Genomic DNA, 20,471 nt, shown 5'->3' on the forward strand with positions numbered 1-20,471 from the left:
AGATGCCACCTCTGAAGGCACACAAAGTCCAGAGACTTCTGCCTGATAAGTTGGATTTATTCTCTCTTCATCATCGGATGTTGGCATTCAAGAACAAGCGTCTTCCCGTCTGCCCAAAGGTGGACACGTCACTCAAGAGAGGTCTACTTTTGTTGCCGCAATAAGTACTACGACCAAAAGCAACCTTGGGAGGGAGTGTTCATTTTAGCTTGTTATATGTCCATCACTGAGGGAAACCAAGGCACAAGTTTGAAGCACAAACCATGGAGAGATGCTGCTTTCTGGCATTCCTTGGTTTGCTCACCTACCTGTCTTACATAGATAGACCAGACCCACCTGCCTAAGGTGGGCTTGGCCTTTGCATATCAACTAGCAATTAAGAAAATGCCCCCATAGACTTGGCCACAGGACCATCTGACCTGGGCATTTCTTCAGCTGAGGTTCCCTCCTCCCAGGTGACTCTAGTATGTGTCCAGTTGACAAAAGGTACCCAGCACAGGAGACAGCTGCTAAAAGTCTTCCTGACTTGTTGGAAAATAGTTTACAAATGGGATTTAAAGGATGTCACCATTGCTCATGCTGTTGGCAGTGTATTAACTGGCCTCTTTATTTCTTCACATTTCCCCCCTCAGATTCCATCAGAGGAAGAGTGGGTTTAAACGGACGGTTATTTATTTATTTATTCAGTTATATAACAGATACTTGGGGAAATTGGACTCCCATGTCCCTATACTTTCCAAAATGACATAATGGCCATCAATGAGAGGGTACCAAGAAATCGCCGGTGCAGCCCAGCTGTGTGAGCACAGACTCTCTCGCTGATGAGGGCAAGCTCCAGAATGCAAACCAGCACACAGCCGCATTTAGCATTCAGCCTGCATCACCCAGACTGAAAAGCAGTGTGCTAACGAGGGAGAGAGCTGAATGCCATGAAGTCTCACTTTACAGGTTCTAAAACGAGCTGGATACACTGAGTGCCACTGTTAGCTTCAGGGCTGAAGGTGGTCACGGAGGACAAAAAACCCGGGAGGCGAGCGGCTGGTGGAGTGAACAGTCGGGGCAGGTTCTGAGAGCCTCCCCATCCCACCCTCCATCCCGATCCCTGCCCCACAAAGAGGAAAGCAGTGAGCAGGGAGGATATGAATACACTTCTGCCTCGTGGACCCAAAGCTAAAAGAAGTGCCTGCTCTGCTCAGCCCCATGGGATGAAAGATCTAACTAAATTTGACCAAAGAAAACAGAATTGCATCAGTTCAAACAGCTGAGAAGCCAAGGTCATAGCCGGCCTTTGGCACAGCTGGGGCCAGAAACCAAACGAGGCCATCTGTTCCTTCCCCCAGTATTTGAGCTCTGACTGCTCTTGCAGGCTTCACCCACAGTTTATAGATCTTTTTTCCTGGCCAAAAAGGGCTGCAGCTTTTCAAGGTTCTCATTCTGGCCTCTGGAACTGAGTCATAGCAGCTCGGATTGGTTCCCTGCAGGCCTCATGGTCATTCCTATCCCATCTTTGAGGTCAAAGGGATGTGTTCTCCCAAATGATTGGCCTGGCTAGGTCACATTCTGACCTCTGAGGTTAAGGTGAGGTCATGTCTACAGTAGGAAAAATGATTAATTTCCCCAAGAAAAGTTGAATTTTATCAAGGTAAAAAAGCTCCAGATAGCAAACAGGACCGTATTCACTTGAGAGTAAACAGTTGAGGGAGCAGAGAGTCTGTGGGTGGCTGAGAACTTGGGAAGATAGCTCTAAGCGGTGGCTTTGTCTGCTTTCTGAATGAATCCTCAAAGTCCATGGGCTCCCTGAGACATCAGGGCTCTGTTCCTGGTAGTTGTCATTGTCACGATGGCCGTTGTGGAGAAAGCACAGGATTATCAAGGACAAACAGAAACGAGTTTGTTCTTATGGTCAGTCATGTGTCTTGAGGGCCCATAATACTTAATCACCCATTGTGACTAGTTACAATTTTTATTTATTTTAAAATTGTGTGTGTACTGACGAATTTCAAATTGTGCGAGCACAAATGACTCTGTATATGTACACATACGCCTTGCATACATGTGAGTACGGGTCCTCACACACTCCAGAAGAGGTCATGGGATGCCCTGGATCTCGAATCACAGGAAGGTATGGGCCATTGAATATGGGGGTTGGGGCGTGAACTCTGCAAGAGCAGTGGCCACTCTTACCGCTGACCCACCTCTCAGCCCTGTCTTCTGTAGTTTTGATCGCTCCTAAGTTTTTTGTGTTTTCTTCACAGACTATTAACAGTGAAGCCACTGTTCTGGTGTCCGGTATAAACTTGAAGAGTTGAAGACATTTCAAGTTGCAGGTTTTATTTGAAGGGTCATCATTTCCAAATTCATTGATTCTGGGGATGCTTCTCTCAGGGTACTTAGTGCTGAGCAACTAGGAGAGCCATTCTGAAAGTCACCAGCAGTAAACGGAAGCTTCCTAAAAAGCGAATTCACCAAAGAGACCATAGCAAGGCTGTGTCCTCCACCTGAGCCTGAGCTAGTCTGATGGACTTAGGTAGTTCTTCTAAGCAGTTCTCACGGGGGAAGACCTCACGATATGGTGATCTCAAGGGAAAGAGTAGGAACAACATTCACAGATCAAAGAAAGGGATCTGGTGATTGGTTTGAAATGGAAAATACCAGGCCTGGCTGTTACTTCGGAAATGCCTGGCTATGCTGTGCAATCTCCCTGGAGTAAGTACTCTGACACCAACGAGGGTGGAAGAGATGTCACCAAAGGCTCTAGTTCCCCAGTAACATCTCTCTTCCACTCTCAGTTCTGTGGGAGTGTTTATTCCGGAGAGAATCCTGAAACATTTCTGGAGGCCCCAGTGAGATCTCCTTCACCATGACCCACCCCATGGTCCAGAGGGGCTTCTGTTCCTAGTCTCTCATCCCACCAAAGGTCACTGGAACTGGGATGCGTGCACCCTAAATAGGACGTCAGGGTCCACTTCCAGTGAACAAGGGGACTGTGAGACCCGGGCCTAGAGCCACCGAGGAGAGGAGTCACTTTCTACTAGGCTGGATGCCCAGACGAGGTAAGGACCCTGAGGGGATACAGACAGGGAAAGGCAGCAAAGGCTTGATCACTGCAGGAGACTGAATCACCTAAGGAAGATAGGAAGAGGATCTCAATGAGAAATTGTTTAGATGTCTTAGATATTGTCGGCCTGTGTAAGGAATTATCATGACTTTGTTAAATGAGGTGGGAAGATGCACCCACTGTGGGTGGCACCCTTACCTAGCTGAGAATGCTAATTGTAAGAGTGGATACAGGGAGCTGAGCCCCGGTGCACATGCGTTAATTCAGCCATCTCTGCTCTTGATTATGGATGTGATGTGTCTAGTTGCTTCACATCTCGGCTGCTTTGAGTTCCCCTTGCAATGATGGAATCTGGAATTGGGAGCCAAATAAACCCTTTCTCTCTTAAGTTGTGCTTATGGGGGTATTTTACCACAGCCATGGAAAAGGGAATGAAGACACTCAGCTTCATCCCTTCCGTGATCTCAGCACACCTGCTGGCCACACACCCACCCAACTAGGGCTAAGCAACTGTGGACCTGGGGTGGGAGAGGCCTAGAAAAGGAGACAACAAACCTTCCCCCTGTAACAGAACTTTGATCCCCCTTCAGCAGCAAAGGAAACCAGTCCTAAATTCCAGCAAATTCTGCTCTCTGTGGACGCACTAACGAGTGCTCAGGATTATTTTCCTGTCTTTGAGCAACCCAAGGAACAAAAGCCTTGAGTGTAAAAACAGTTACAGGGTTTCAGAGGCCTTTCTCACTGCAAAGACAACATTGAGAGATTCCTTCCTTCCATCCCTGGACAATAAGATTGCATCCACCTACTTCAAGGGACCTTTCTCTCTCCCCAGAGCTCTTTGTTCCACAAAAGATCTGGGTGTTCAGTGTCAGGAAGGCTTATGGAATTCCAGAGCAGCCTGTCAAATTCAACCACCTAGCAGCGTGACACAGCAGGAAGACAGAGACACACCCACAGAGACACTGAGAGAGGGAAATGGCACTCTCAGAAAGAGATAAATGAACACTGAAGTCAACAGACACACAAGTAATATACAGGGTATCAGAGGCAAAGACCAAGTGAAGGAGGAAAGGTGGAAGTGGGAAGAAAGCAGAAATGTCGAATCTTGAATTTCATGTTCTGTCTGTCAGGCTAATTTTGAGTTAAAGCAGTTGCCACACTATTTAGACCCCTCAGAACTGAAGTTCTCAACCTGTGGGTCGCAACCCTTTGTGGTAGAAGGACCCTTCCACATTACAGTCTACAACAGTAGCAAAATTATAGCTATGGGAATTCGTTCAGATGATCATTGTATGGGACAGTTTGGCTCAATGGGCATGGTCTTCTCTGGAGATAAGTGACCCAATAAAACCAAGGGGGCAGTGGCAGGGTAGGAGGTGTCATGCACTCACTTAGACTGAGGAGGGCTTGCTGAGGCCACGGCTTGGTGACCTGCCTTGGACCGTCCTGGTAGAGGAGCAACAGCTCAGTAGCGGGGTTGCCACCCTGTTCGGTATTGTGAGTGTGCTCTATCGATGTGCACCTGTTAATAAATCTGACCCGATCACAGAGCTCCCTCCCTCGTTACACTCCAGTGTTGCTCAAATCCTAGATGGTCTCTCTCTCCTTTACTTAGGTCTTCTGGAAAATGTCCCTGGGTTTGTAGGCCAGTTTGCTGCTACTGTGTGTGTGTGCGTGTGTGTGTGTGTGTGTGTGTGTGTAAACCATTGATAATTATGGAAGAGAAGGTCAGGAATCTGGGAAATCGAATGGGAGGATAGAAGGGGGAAAACAGAAGGAAGAGGGGAAAATGATTAAGTATAGTACTCACACATGAAATTCTCAAAAATTAGTAATTAAAAAAGTCATACATCAGCTTCGAGGACAGGACAACTAAAGAGGCAGAGAAGAGACTGAGGTCATGACTGTGGACTGTAAATCTTCCACTTTCTGTCCCTATTCTGACAGATGCCAGGCACAGGGGTCCTGTGAAGTCTATGCCGTCAGCTTCAGAGTCACCCTGGAAATAACCCCCGGTAGGGAGCTGTGCTGGTTTGAACAAGAATGGCCTCAATAGGTTCCTATGTGGGAATGCTTAGTCCCTAGTCAGTGGAACTATTTGGGAAGGATTAGGAGGTGTGGCCTTGTTGGAGGGGGTGTGCCACTGGAGGAAGGGTTGTGCTTTGAAGCTTCCAAAGCTCACACCATTCCTGTTAGTCTGATGGGTCACAGCTTCTGGGTGAGCCCTGACTCACAACCTGAACCTCCCTGCCTGTGAGAGACTGAGCTAGCTAGTCGCTTCTCAGATTCAGAGCAGACCAGGGCCTGAGGCACAAGTGTCCCTCTCCGCCGCCACCTTATTTGTGCATCATGGATGCTACAGACACTTCACATTAATAGACTGTGAAATTAAACATATGGATCTACAAAAAATGGCTGCCTTTTGTGAGCTGGCTTAGGCTGTTAATTACCGCTCCTAAGGATCTGGCTGCATGCTTCATGCTATTACGTCCTTTGCAATCTTAATTACATTCTAATCAAAGCTTTTACATGGCCTATTTTAAGGCTTTCAGTTTAATTATCAGCATTAACAATATTCTGTTGTTGCTTTATAGAGCCTTCTGGCCATTTATCTTTAAATGTTAAGTATTTATATAAATGGCTACCTCATGGTCCAGAATTCTAAGTAGCCATCCACTAAAGAATAACTCTGTCTCTTCTTTCGGACTGATATTGCAGAACCAGATTAAAGCCAGAGTAAAAGAACTCAAAGCTCCATTTTTTTAAAAAATGCACTTTTTCTTGCATTTTTACTCTCATGTTTGGTTTTTAAAATGCTAGAATTTTTCATTTCAATCCAGATATTAATTTTTAAGTTTCATGTGAATTTTACCTCTGGTTTTAAAATTGTGTTTTATGAACTAACATGACTTCATTGTCAAGTGTCCTACATTCATTTTCCTTTTAAAATATATTATTCATTTATGCATGCATGTTTGTGTGTGTGTGTGTGTGTGTGTGTGTGTGTGAATTCCATGGAGCATGAGTGGAAAGCAGAGGGCAGCTTATGGGAGTTGGCTTTCTCCTTCAACCAAATAAACCCTGGGGATTGGACTCAGATTGCCAGCTAGACAGCAAGCACCATAAGACACTTTACCCACCGTGGTACCTCACTGATCCTCACGTTCTCTTTCCAGGGTGCTTGTGAATGTAGCTGCTGTAATTTTTTTTTTGCAACCTAAGCTTTGAACTGGGTTGGACGTTCATTCATTCAGGCCTTTCCCTGCCTCAACCCACCCTTGGGCAATCATATGGCTCTGTGCCAAAATCATACCTGGAGAGGACCACAGCTAGTGAGGGCCACAGATAGAGAGAACCACAGCTGGAGAGAACCATAGCTCATGAGAACCTCAGCTGGAGAGAACCACAGCTGGAGAGAACCACAGCTGGTGAGGACCACAGCTGGAGAGGACCACAGCTGGAGAGAACCACAGCTGGAGAGGACCACAGCTGGAGAGAACCACAGCTGGAGAGGACCACAGCTGGAGAGAACCACAGCTGGTGAGGGCCGCAGCTGGTGAGGACCACACTGGGGGTCGGGGAACAGGTGGTGCTTGAGCTCCATGTGAAGCTTGTAACAGCAATGCTATGGTGATGGCTCCACCCAGACTGCTCATGCCAGAGCCCCTCAGCTGGTGCTTTAGACAGCCATAAGAGCCTCTGAATGTGCAAGCCGTTACATTAACTGCCACTGTATAACATTCTTTAGACATCAAAGATGCATCACCTTGCATAGCATCCAGTCCCAGCCGTCTGGAAATCTAGAGGGAAGTGAGGGAACGCTCTCAGCTTTGAAAAGAACAAATTGGCCAGGAGCTGTACTCAGCCGGAGAAAGATGAATGATTTGCCAGCCTGACAAGCCCCACAGAGGAGGCAGCTCCCTGCTCTTTTCCTGCTTCTCCTCCCAGGTCCTGGCTGCTGATGCTTCCTCCTGGCCTGCAACCAGACTATGCTGCCACCAAAGACCCCTCAGCACAGAGCTGTGTAGTATGCAACTCTCAGAGGGGAGAGACAACTCCATGCCAGTTCTTCACCTGAGGGAAGCCACAGGACCAACGTCCACACCAGTGTGCCTGTTCACTCAATCCTTCGTGAACTCTGCAAGGGTAGAATTACGTTCAGAACTGGCTCCCTAACCCAGACTGCAAGGTTAGTAAGAATCTTGCGCCCAGGACCCATGAGGCAACCTCCCCACACAGGGAGTCCCTAGCTTCCAAACTTAGAATGATCTAGAGACAGTGCCTGCTTTGGGCCTCACTGTGAAACCCTTCTCGGTGCCTAATAATTTTTGACATACTGATGGCGAGTACCACGTCTTCTGGGTGGGAGACTTTATTATATTATACAACATGAACACAGAGGAGAGTGGGTGCTATGGCAACACCTCAGGTAAAGGAATCACAGGATGAGCAAGCATGCCCACCCCACCCTTGCATCTGCCTTCCTGGTGCGTGGGTCTCTCAGAGACTGGTCCCAGTGTCCCGACCTTACGAACTGAAAATGTTGAAGGGAGACATGAGGAGCGGCAGGAACACCATCCACAGAATGGAAGCGGAGGGGACTTTAGAGTAACTGATGAGAATCACATTACAGACAATCCTTTCCACTGTGTTATGACATCAGGGTAGAAGAATGAGCCAGGGGCTCAGCGTCCATCTTTCCTAGACACCCATCATACGGGGCCCTCGGTGATCCCCTCCAGAGGCAAGCTGGGCGCACTGTCGTCTGTAGGCATCTCCTCCTTCTTCAATGAAGTGGGCACTCGGAGGCTGACATACGGTTTGTGACACGCCGTGTTGGCCAGGGGAGGGTAATGTTGTCTATAGCAAATATAGGCAAAAATGAGGCCAATCACTCCTCCAACAAAGGAATCTAGGCGGGAGAGAGGAAGCGGGAAAGACGGTTATTCTTCCTTCATATGAGCAGCCCAGATATCCAGAAAGTTCTTTTCCCACTTGCCCTAGATGATGGATTGCTTTCAGTCTCTCCACTCCAACCTCCACTCCCCACCCCTGGAAGAGCAAAGGAAAAAATGCACACTCAAAGTGTAAACTGCGGTAGTCTCTCCCGAACTGCCATCGTTTCTAGCACTTACATGCTAAAAACCAAGGGCTCAACACTACTGAAATGGCTCAGCATGGAAAACATTGTTGATCAGCCTGACACCCTAAATTCCAGTCTAACCTTCAGAAAGGTAGACAGAGAAAACAGATTCAACAAAGTCATTCTCTGACTTAGATATGCATTGCCCCACCCCCATGCACACACTTTTTTAAAATCAAGGACTTGACTCTGTGCCCCCCATGCCCTTTAACTCACACTCTAGCATTGCATGAGCTCAGATTGGCATTCTAGGTTTTTCAGAGTAGAAGAGGTCCTACACATCTCTCTCACATCTGAACACCCGCAGGGGCTGACATTTAGTTTTCCTAGGCAAGTCTTGCTAGAGTCTTTCAACCTTGCTGGTGAGCTACAAGAGCCTAGCAGGTGTTCTGGTCTGTGCCTCACAGGAAGGGGTTTCTCGGGGATGAAATAACCCCTCAGAGGCGTATGGAAATAAATCCTTTAGCAGTCCTTGAGACTTGGCACACTCTTTAGAGCTCTGGACAAAGGAGCTGGATCCCTCCAGTGAGCTGCAGGGATCACTGAGAGGAAGGGGTGATGGTGGAGGGCAGATGAAGCAGGATGACTGACCCGTGGGCAAAGACAGACTCCTTTACCAAACAGGGCATTCAGGAGCTCAGGAGAGACCCCATGAACATGGCCCGCCCATCAACCCTCAGTGTGCGTGATGCATGCCCAAACGGTCTCTATAGACTATTTCTGCCAAAACATCTTAACACAGTGGGACCCTCCCATAGTAAGAGACTTCTGGAACTCACGCCATCGTCACTGCCAGGCTCAGCTGTCATTCTCCACATGCCAGTTATCTTGTTAGGTCATACTGACTTCCTACAGATAGTTGGAAGCACCTCCGTTCCCCCCCCTCCAGCATTTCCACTGAATTCCATTGCTGTGGCTAATCCCACTGCCAAGAGCAATGCAGGGGAGGAAAAGGTTGATCCAGCTTCCAGTTTCAGTCTATCCTCAAGGGAAGCCACGGGAGGAACTTGAGGCAGAAACCATGGAGGAGCATGGGTGGGCTCAATCAAAGACCTATGCTTGGCAAACTTTCTTATACAGTCCAGAATTACGTGCCTTGGGAATTATGTCACCCAAAGTGGGCTGGGCCCTTCTACATCAATTGATGATCAAGATAGTCCCTGAATATACATGAATACAGGTCAATCTGATCTGGTGAATCCTTTAATTTTAGATGCCCTTTTCAGGTGACTCTAGGCTGTATCAAGTGGACAGATAAAACTGACCATGGACACGGAAGGCTGGAACACTGTTACCCTGAGTCTGTAGTCTACACTGGTCCAAGAGCCCTGTAAACCTTTACAGGTCTATTCATGGATAACCTCGTGACTTTCTGAGGTCTCAGCCTTTACAATGTAACAGGCCTGTGGGATAAAGGCTATGTCCACTCTGGGTCAAACAAGGAATAACTGTTTCCACACTTCTTAGGACGTCAGGCACTGTGCAGCCCCCTCAGCTAAAGTCAAGCTACTTGCCTGTTGCTTCCTCAGTATGTGAGGCCATACTGAGTTGTTGTCAAAGCCTTGCATCTTTCCAGACAATGACCACTCAATGTGTAGCTGTGTGTGCAATACCAGTCATTTGATCTTGTTATAAGTATTAAGATATATCAGAATAATTTGAAAGATTTCCCATCTTAAGTGTATTCAGTGCATAAATGTAAACACATGCATGAGTTCACACGCACACCATGGCTACTGTGTGTAAGAGGACAACTTTTAGGAGTTCCGTTCTCGCCTTCCACCACGTGGGATATGAGGATCTAAGCCACCAGGCTTATCAGAAAATACCTTACCTACTGAGCAAATGCCATGGCTCTAACAGAATTTTTAGTGGGCACAAAGTTTTGTATGTCACTATCCCCCATAGAACCAACAACTACGACTGTCAAAATTGACAGTAGGCTAATAGGCAAACACAATCTCCTCAAACATATACTTTAAAGCTCTCCCAAATACATTTAGCGATTTAGTACATGTAATTTTATTGATCTACAATAGTAAAATAGAAAAAAACAAGTATAGGTAAGAGTGCTTTCCATGATAGGGCATGGATGTCAAGGGCATGTAGCCCAATGTCCAGCTGCTGCTCTATAGCCAGAGTCTAGAGTCCGGACACAGCAGCTGCTGATCCAATCCTTCATGTGCAAATAGATGGAGCTGCGCTTCTGCTCAGTGGACCTGCCACTGCTCCCACAAACCAAGAAGGCCCGGCGTCAACCAGAGTTGCTCACATGGCTGTCACGTACTCTAGTCATGTTCCCTTCACTCACAATCTTTCTGCCTGTACCTGCTTATTTCTTGGTTACATACATACAGTTTCCATCCCGGGCTCCAAAGGATCCTTCTTGCTCCCTCTCTTGCTTCAACACCTACCTTGTTATCCTTCTATAATGGAGCACAGGTACACATGCTAGCAACCCCTCCTGACTCCTGTGTGATTAATTCCAGTGGTAAATGATGGTGAACTTCGCAACTGTGGATGACTAACACTAGGTTTAGAACTCTATGGGGACAAGGGTTGCTTGTCTTGCTGGTGCTGACCTCCTCAACACTTGACCAACATCTTGCTGCTCATAGCAGAATTAAGATTGTTGAAGGAGGTGAATGCACAGGAGGTCAAAGGTGAGATGTGATGTCTGTCCTGTGTATCCTTAAGTGAGTCCCTTGTCCCTGTCCTCTGTCATCTTGATGGTTATATCTGAGCATGGGGAAAGCACATGGCCGTGAAGAGGTCTTCCTGTGTAAGAGTGACCTGACATAAAGGCCAGGAACACATACGAGTGTCTGCTTGGCCCTGAGGAACAGCCATCAAGATGGGAAGTGATGGGCTGACAGATACTGGTAGAATTAGGAGACCATGGGCTTCAGGAAGTAGCCCATCCTCATCCATCCTCAGGGCCCAGTAGGTTCACCTGGGACATGGTAACACACCCATCATCTACTCACACCCCGAACAAAGAATGTTTAAGACGCTACAAGCCCGTGCCAAGGTGAATCACTTCACCTCCCTGAGTCTTGGCTTCCTTCTCTCTCAGATGGAGATGAGGTCTCAAAATTCTCCTCATTGACCATGACAGCAATTTCTCGCTGCTATTATTAAAGCCGATGACACAGGGCATGTCACAAAAGGACCTAAAGGCAGCTGTCCTTGCCCTGTTCCTCTCACATCTTACTCCAGTAATTTACAGGGATTTTTTGATTCTCCTTCATCTTTCTTCCCACACGGGAAGCCAAGAGTCGAGAACGGTAACCTCAGGAAGATGGCCATGTTTCCATAGCATTTTGGTTTATTTTTAAATGCAGTATTCTTTTAACAAAAGATTAATTGTGTGTGTTTGTGTGTGTATGTGTGTGTGTGTGTGTGTGCATAAAAGAGGAAAACTTGAAGGAGTTGTTTCTTTCCTCCCGCCATGGGTGTCCTAGAGGAAAAAAACTTAAGTAGCAACCTTGACTTCAGGTGTTTACCCACTGAGCCATCTCACCAGCCCTTGATAGAATTTTAAACGAATCACCCAAGAACCTGTAAAGCAGTGTATATACTATGAATTCTTGAATGGGTCTTCAAGGCACAGTTAGCTTCATAGATTGAAACAGCAGTTCAAATGAAGAGCTTCTTCATGTAATCTATGGATACCGGTCCATAAAACACATTACAGCCTTTTCTAGTTCAAGGCTTTTGAGCTGCACTCTTCTATCATTTTATTGTCTTGTCCGAGCCCAGTGAACAGTCCCACAGGGTGTTACTTTTATAACCATCTAAAATAAACCACAAAACCTGACCTGCATCTGAGCCACTGACTATCAAACGGACCAAAGAGCTAAATCTGCAAATGATACCACCTGGCTTCTCCATGGCTCAGCATTTCAAGAGGAGGGTCATTGACTGAACACGCCTAACAATTCCAGGCATATGCTTCCTGGGCTCATTGATGTAGCAACATGCAAGGAAATGGTGGTGCCAGACCAATCTATTTCCCGTTTGGTAGAACAAATGAAATGCTAAGAGGGGTGGGAAGTAACCAGGACAAGATGGAGTCTTAGCCAAGCCACTTTTACACAGTTATCATGGCTGTGTGTATTACCAAGATGTAATCAAGAAATAAGTTGCTTTATGGGGGAGCTTGGCATCAAGGGTTCAAGCAGGCTACTGCTGTTTTAATCAATCCACACATATCCTGTTGACAGATATCAGGCAAGGGGCATGTGGGTCTTCATTGAGAGAAAACCCATTTGGGATTGACTTCACCCCAAGAATGGTAGCAATGTTCCTGAAAGATTCAAATTAAGAAATAATGAATCTCCATGTCCCTGGCATCCAAATGCTGCTGTCTCCTTAGTTAGCACTGCTGTCAGTCTTTCAACACGTGTTTATTGTGTGTGTGTGTGTCAGGTGTTAGGCACTGGAGTTAGACTTCACACCTCAGGCTAAAGGAAGCATAGGCAACCCTGCTATCCAGAGTTTACAGCTCCAAGGGACAAGAGAGACACTATGTAATGATGGCTTAACAGTGAGTTGCAGCAGTGATTAAGTACCGTGAATGACAAGTGTGGGGGACTGAGAGCTGGCCTGGGGTAACCTAGAGCACAGGGTTGGGCTGAGGGTATGACTGAGACATTATGAAGGGGAAGCAGAGGAGAGAAAGGTGCCTGCAGTTTTCTAGGAAGGAAAGAAATGCATAAAGCTGCCAAGAAAGGAAGAAAAGGGCTTGTCAGACTGAGAAATTGATGGTAGGATCACCTAATATAAGGGATATAGGATATAAGGCCACCAATCAGGTTGGGTGGAGAATATTTCTCACATTCTTATACAGTTCTGATGAGCCTTCAGCATAGATCACAGTTCTGCTTCCCTCTGGGGCAAAATTCGTGCAGCTCACAGCCTCTTCCCTTCCATCCTGTTTGGTACCCCATTTCCAAGTCTGTCTGCTTACTACTAGATGGCATCTAGGATCCTAATCAGCTTGCTCATGTGCACTGCCTCAGAGTTCAGTTTCTATTCTGCAAGTGTTTGGCAAAACAGATGCACTGAACATCACCTACAAGATACACCAAACTGTCAACACCACTAGCCACAAAAGGCCGTGCATTCCATGGCTCCTAAAACAGTCAAACCCAGAGACAGATAGTCGATCAGTGTTGCTAGGAGCAGGGGATGCTGACTGCTATAGTAGAATTATGGTGACTGCACTATTCTGAATATGCAGATAAAACCCACTGCACTGTGCATTTCCAAGGGGAGACCTTTACTGTGCCAAATTAGAGCTCAATGAAGCCTTTCTTTATAGAAACAGAGGAGGAAACCAACACTAGATGGTTTTCAATAGGACCAGAAACTGTGACTTAGAATCCAGCAACCAGAGAATAAATCTTTGCCTTTAAAATGGGCACAAACTCATCCTCATCTTCTGAGGTCAAAGGACAGAAAACGACTTCACTAGGTCTTCCACAACCAACATGCCAAGCTATGTTCACCTGTTCCAATAAAATAGCAACATGAACAAGGGCTTCCTATTTGTGTTGGCAGGTCTCCAGGAAAAGCACATTCATTCCTGTCACCATGGCAACACTCAACATCATTGAGTTCACTTGACTTGGGACTTTGTATGTCTTGGGCTTCATGACCCAAGACACTCAGGCAAAATTCAACTCCGGAAAACTCAACAATTACGTGTGATATTTTTGTTTGTTCTTTTTATTCTTTCCAGTGATTCTCTGTCTAGTGAGATTCCTGCTTTTGTGATGTAGTTTCTAGAAAAGAATTTATATAACACCAACATACCTAGTACACTGGAGGCTGGAGGCATGGTGGCCGTACTGCCTTACTGAGCCCAAAAGCACAAGGAGGCATGACTGAACGAATATTCAAAATGCGAATTTAAATTTTTTTACTTTTAAAAGGAAAAGGAAATAACTTACAGAAAATGTGGCTTATTACATTAAAATTAGTTGAATGTGCTCAGAAAAACTCAGAGCATCTGTGTCACCTGCCACATCCCAGAAATACCAGTTTCTGATGCAAAGCCTCTATCTAGTTAAGCCAAGGGAGTGATGGAAGCCAGCCAAGCAGGCCAACATGAAGTCCCACAAGGACACTGGGAGCCTAGCAAGCGGGTATCCTCTGTAGAGGGAACTGTTTCTTGCACAGACAGTGTCAGCTACTCAGCTACTGCTTGGAATATTGTTCTACAAGGTAAAGCAAGCTAAGTTCATGATGCTCCAGCTAAGTAGACAAACATAAAACCCTCTCCTTGCGGTGGGCAGGGCAGTGAAGGGGGAGAACTGTGGAGTGGCCTCATTCTTTTGAAGCCCACAACTACTGGACCCAACAGCAACTGTTCCATGTCTTCTACACTCCTGCATATGTCCTGTTTGCCTTTCTTTCTCTGTTAAGATGTTACAGAGAGCCAGTGCTCACACACTGTGTCCCGTGTCATCTGTGCTCCTGCATATGTCCTGCTTGTCTTTCTTTCTCTGTTAGGATGCTACAGAGAGCCAATGCTTCACACACTGCTGAGCATTTTCTACAGAATCTAGGCAGCTTTCCCCATTGCTGTAATGCAGATTGGCTGAGGATGTTACCAGTGCAAAGAATGTGACGAGAAAGAGAGGAACACGTTTTAAGTCATGTGCATGTTTGTAATGTCAGTACTCAGGAGGTTGAGGCAGAAGGATCGTGAGTTTGGGGCTATCCTAGGTTACAAGACGAGTGAGTTCTAGGGTAATCTGAGCTCATTGTGAGGCTGACTCAAAAAGGCAAAACGAAAAACAAAGGAATCAAAGAGTCAAAAATCATCCACTTATTTAGCATGTATTTATTGAGCAGACCTATATCCTATTAAAATTTCTGTCAAATTCCCAAGCCCTTATAACACAGTGAGACATTACTAGGAAACTTGTTCTTAAGGTTTTAAATTCACCGTGGAACCAAAGATGACCTTGAACTTCTGACCTTCTTCCCATTGCTTCTTGAATGTTGGGATGACAGGGGTGTGCCACCACCATGGGACCCCGGCAGAACCCTGACCCCATGTCTGGTCACTCTATAAGTAGCTATATCTGCAGCAGAAAATGGCTTCTTTCTAGAAGATGAGACCATTGGGCTGAGCCCTAGCCCAATATGACTGATACCCTTATAAAGATGGCGGTTAGGGCAGATGAAGACAGAGGGAGTAACATAAAGAGATGCAGGGAGCATGTCGTGGGGGACAGCAGCAGAGCCTGAAACTCTATTTCCACAAGCCAAAGCATATCTTAGGTTGAGAAACTAGAAAGGCAAGGAAGAGTCCTTCTTCAGGTTTCCAAGAGCATTGTCCTGACGGTCTCTTGTTTTTGTTTTTGTTTTTTTTTTTGTTTTTTTTTTTGTTTGTTTGTTTTGTTTTTCGAGACAGGGTTTCTCTGTGGCTTTGGAGCCTGTCCTGGAACTAGCTCTGTAGACCAGGCTGGTCTCGAACTCACAGAGATCCGCCTGCCTCTGCCTCCCGAGTGAAGAGCATTGTCCTGACGGTCTCTTGTCCAGCCTCCAGAAAAGTAGCACAATATACAGTAAGACAATGTACTGCTGTCCTTCTAAACCCCTGCTGTTTAGATGTCTCAAAAGTCTAAGGAGCTCCATCAGAAGATAGCAGGAGACATGCAAACATCCCCACCTATATTGGGGGAGCCAGTCAGTGACATAATTTTGCTCAACTACATATAATTTGTAGCTGCCTTCACATAACTGTCACAGAAATGGTTTATCTACATAAGGCCTATATAGTATCTACAAAGTCTTCTTCCCCTGCCTTGTTCTAGCGAATAGGAAGAGACAATTGTCACCATGCACTAAATTAGTTGTTAGAAGGTAGCAAACGAGTCAGGGTAGAGGGGCAGGATATGAGGGTTGTGATGTAAGTAAAATGATATTGTCAAGCCCATCCCAATGTGATGTGTGGACCATGGCTAGGAAGGCAAAAGATTACTGTATGCCCACATCAAGAGGGAAAGGATTGCAGGCACATGAAGAAGCCAGTGCAAGGGCCAGGTGGTGAGATAAGCCTGGAGTGTTTGTGAAATAGCAAGAAGTCATAGGCCTGAAGGATGGGATTCTGTAGGTCACTGCAGGGTATGGGCTCTGATGTTGAAGGAACAGAGAGCATCTAGACAAAGCCAAGGTCCTAAAGGCTCACTGGCCACAGCTAAGGGGCACGGATGAAAACTAGCCAGGAGCAATGGACCAGCATGGGGAGAGGGATTAAACTCTAGCAATAGCTTGAACACTGAAGTTCCCAGGAAACCACAGGAACCTGAGAAGAGAATTCCTTGAGTAAAGGGAAGCAAGGTGTCCATGGAACTTGGGAATAAGCAACATCTTTCCTCGGGGAAACTGGGCAATGGGCCAGCCAAGTACAGAAAGATGCAAAAGGTCCAGCAGAGGAAGACTCCTATAAACCACGTTCTGCCTGTCTGGTGGGCTCTGTATGGATAGAGGGGTGGCAGGGTGCTTCAGACTGCTACTAACTCTCCTGTGTACCAATAGAGACATGCTCACCAGGGGTATCTGGACCCTGAGCTTCCTAAACAGCATGGAACCTTGGGAATTCAGCCATGCCACAAAGGTAGCCAATGAAGAGAAGATGCATTCACTTGGAATGGAGCACATTAGAGGGAGAGCCGCAAGGCGATATTCCGTTCAGCCCAGAGCTGGAAGGTTTCTGGTGGGAACAACCATGCAGTCCTAAGAATCCCCTTTCAAGTCCCTTCATTTAGAAAATCAGAGGATTGCTTCTTCTCTCTCTCCCCGCCTCTCTCTCTCTCTGTGCCCATGCACGTGCGTGTGTGTGTGTTTGTGTGTATGCGTATGTATGTGTGTGTCTATGCCCATCATGCGCCTGTGTGTGCCTGTGCCTGAGCTTGCAGGAGTGCTAATACACCCCAGGATGAAGCAAAGTACATGTTCATACCCGTTCTAGCTATGGTTCTTCCTTGGCCAGGAACCACAGAATACATGAGAGAGAGAAGAGGCAGAAGCTTAGGGCACGCTGCGTCCTTCTCTGCATGGATCTTCCCCAGCATGGGGATTCTACAAACTTTGGAGTTCAAATGCTTTGTGTTCATGGTTAAGCACAAAGGTGAGCCTTGCTGCCAGGCATGGAGCTCTGCACTGGCACCACCTGCAAGTCTCTCTGGCTTCCCAATGACCTGGACGCCAATCTAGCACAAAGTCAAAGGGAGCACCCGCCACAGAGAGTTTTAGTATCAATCCAACCAGCTCTCTTTCTGGGGAAGTTTCACTAAATATTTTACATGTAGTCCCATCTATGCCTAGGCCCCTACAGTCCCCTCGTTCAGTAAAAAAGCAGACTTGTATCTTTAGAGTGGTCTAGGGAGGTTGAAATAACAGAAAACAGCCATCATAACTAACAGAGCAAGCCATGTGAGATTATGGGATATTGATTAGCTATGAATATGTAATGAAGTAGTCAGTTGTATTTCTGTATCTGATATCATTGCTTAAATCACACTGAAATGGAGTCATAAAATCTCATAATAGTGATGCTGTTAACTCACATTAATAATGATAAGGGTTTGGGCTTTGCTGATGTCTATGGAATTCTGCATGGATTTTCACCTTGATTGACGGTTCCCACCTACGGTCACTGGGCAGCTCAGTTCACCACAGAGAAACAAGCAATCTGTCCCAATCAAGCCTCCCATCTCCAACATCCACCCACACTGCAATCAAAGGCCTCGCTGCTATGTGTTTACCAAGCCCAAAACCTCAGAGGCCATCTCCATTTCTCCCCAAACAAGTGAGCACTGAATAAATATAATCTCTCATTCTTTCCTCGTGATTACATTATTGAGCCACAGAGAGAAAGGCAACAAGCCAGGCCAGGGTCAGAAAGGGTTGAAGAGGTGCACACCTCACATCTTATGCCATCAGTATAAGATCATGCAAAGATGAAGGGGGAAAAGCATCAATTCTCCTCAATTCTGAGACTCTTTAAAGTTTGGGACAGGGATTCATATATCTCAGGATGAGCATAAACTCACTGTGCAGTCCTGGATGACCTTGAACCCCAAGTCATCCTGCCTCCTCCTCGCTAGTGCTGGAATCGTAAGTGTACACCACTCTACCCAATCTATGTAGTGCTGGGGATGGAGCCCAGTACTTCATGCAGTAGGCAAGCGTTCTAGCAATGAGTGACATCTCAACCCCCTTGACGTTCTTCACTGTTTCCCCAACCCAAAATAGTCAGATCAAGGTGGCAACTCTGTATCAGTGGCTTTTGATCCAATCATATTTGGAAAATACACCTGACACCATGGCAGTTGTTTGGGAAACCCTACACATCCTCAGTAACAGTGAGCAAGGCAACAGAGAAACGGGTTGGCACAACTGGGTTCATTACTGCATTCAGTCTATGACATGACTCTGTGAAATATTCAGATATTCTCATTCTATGGTCAAAGAAGAAATTGGAGTTCCCTGAGAAACAGGAGACACAATTCACACAAGGCTGTTTGGTCCTTACTGTTCTTGCAGGGGAATGTCCTAAGCCCATTGGCAACAAAGATGGTAGGAAAACATGGCTAGAGCCAGCGTCGCGTGAAGACGTGCCTCTGTTGTTGTTGGCTCAGGACTCTGTCCCTCCCTCCTTCTTGTAATGTGGTTTTCAGGACACCAAGCACTTCACTCAACTCAGTGAGAAGCACGAGAGCTGCAGCTACAGCTCTGTGGTCCTTTCTTTACCTTCTCCATCCAGGGGCATGGGATGATGATGTATCCCCCGTGTAAACTGTGCTCCAGCATCTCTTCCCCACACCCTGCACCTTCTGACTCCAAAATGCCATTTCAGGTACATGACTCCCAAGACATGAGCTCCAGGGGGGCTGGGAGTAGACCAGAAGCTGGGAGGGAGTGGGAGAAACTCTCCTAACTGTAGGTGACTCTCAGAAGCGACCAGAAAGGACATGCCCCTTTGTCAGACTCCTGGACACCACATCACACTGCATCCTACTCCCAGATGCTCATTCAGGACTGATGGGATAGAATGAGACTGGTCAAGGTGACCTGAGGATGCCATTTGGGGAAACCACACCATAGACGCTGCTGTCCCTGGAAGCCACGACGACTATGGCTGTCGGGCTGTCACCTCTGTGTCTGTTTCCTGTCTATTATGGCAGGTGGCGATTCTCTTTCAGGACACTGTGAGTTGCAATTTACTGACAGAGACATGGTGGGGTCAGTCCCATTCCCGAAACAAGCCCCTCACTTGCTTCCGATTCAAGTTTTAATGAATATCCTAGGACTGGCACATAGAAGCAAGCTTCACCCCTGCCTTGAGATAGAGGCAAGCCTCACCCATGCTTTGTGATTGAAGTCTTGCCTTGATACAGAGTAAGGCTCAGGTCACTCTTGCAACAGAGGCAAGCCTTGCCCTGGCCTTGTGATAGAGACAAGCGTCAATACAACTGTGTCAAATGCTAAGTCTCACCCCAGCCTGGAGACAGAGGGAAATCTCACCCCAGCCTTGCAATAACCCTTATTCCAGCCTTGTAGCAGCTACTAGAATTATTGGTGAAGTTGGAACCCTGGACTGGACATACCCTTTGGCACTGCCTCTGTGGTGAGAAATACGCCCTTGGGGACTGGATTTACAATGGAGAAGGAGCCAAAAACAACTTGGCAGTGAGTCTGGAGACCAATCAAGCAGAGAAATCACATTTGGGCCGGAGGCCAGGGTGACAACACTGAAGACCTGATATCCTGGCAGGACTTGAGCAAAGTCTTCTTGAGAACAAGCGAGAAGAAAAAGCTCAGCAGGGCCAAGATCAATGCCAGGACACACTTATAGAGGCCCGTGTCTTTTATGACCACATCTAGTCTGGCTTCTGACTCAGTTCTTCCCAGCTCAGTGACTGTCCAACACCCATCCCTGGAGGAAGAGGGTGGCCACTCTGAGGACTGATCGGGGACTCACCTTGCCAGTGATGCTTGTAGTCACACATGCGCGATAGGGCAATCATCATGGCACAGTACAAGGGCAAGATGGCAGCACAAAGCCGCCAGCTCTTCCCCCGCCCACTCTCCGTGAAGCAGTGCAGCTTGCCAGCCAGGTAGAACGTTGTGAAACCAAGGCCCGAGAAGGCAACTGCCAAAGAGAAAAAGCACATGTCACCCTAGCAGGTGCGAATAGCAAGAACTTGGCAGCCTTCCTGTCTGCCAATCTTCATGTCCCAAGGTCAA

At 46.8% G+C, this 20,471-nt stretch overlaps 1 protein-coding gene across 3 annotated transcripts in view; it reads right to left on the reverse strand.

The window, feature by feature from the left end:
• Positions 1 to 7,428: 7,428 nt before the first annotated feature.
• Positions 7,429 to 20,471, reverse strand: part of Plpp4 (phospholipid phosphatase 4) — a 144,016-nt gene continuing 130,973 nt past the window's right edge. For all 3 annotated transcript variants that reach the window (XM_057779295.1, XM_057779294.1, XM_057779296.1), the window contains 2 exons: positions 20,206 to 20,376; positions 7,429 to 7,970 (listed from right to left, as the gene is read on the reverse strand). In XM_057779295.1, coding sequence (XP_057635278.1) covers positions 7,771 to 7,970; positions 20,206 to 20,376 — 371 coding nt within the window. In that variant the 3' untranslated portion in view covers positions 7,429 to 7,770. The remainder of the gene's footprint in view (positions 7,971 to 20,205; positions 20,377 to 20,471) is intronic.

Source organism: Chionomys nivalis, chromosome 8 (assembly GCF_950005125.1).
Source record: "Chionomys nivalis chromosome 8, mChiNiv1.1, whole genome shotgun sequence".
NCBI classification, from domain to species: Eukaryota; Metazoa; Chordata; class Mammalia; order Rodentia; family Cricetidae; genus Chionomys; species Chionomys nivalis.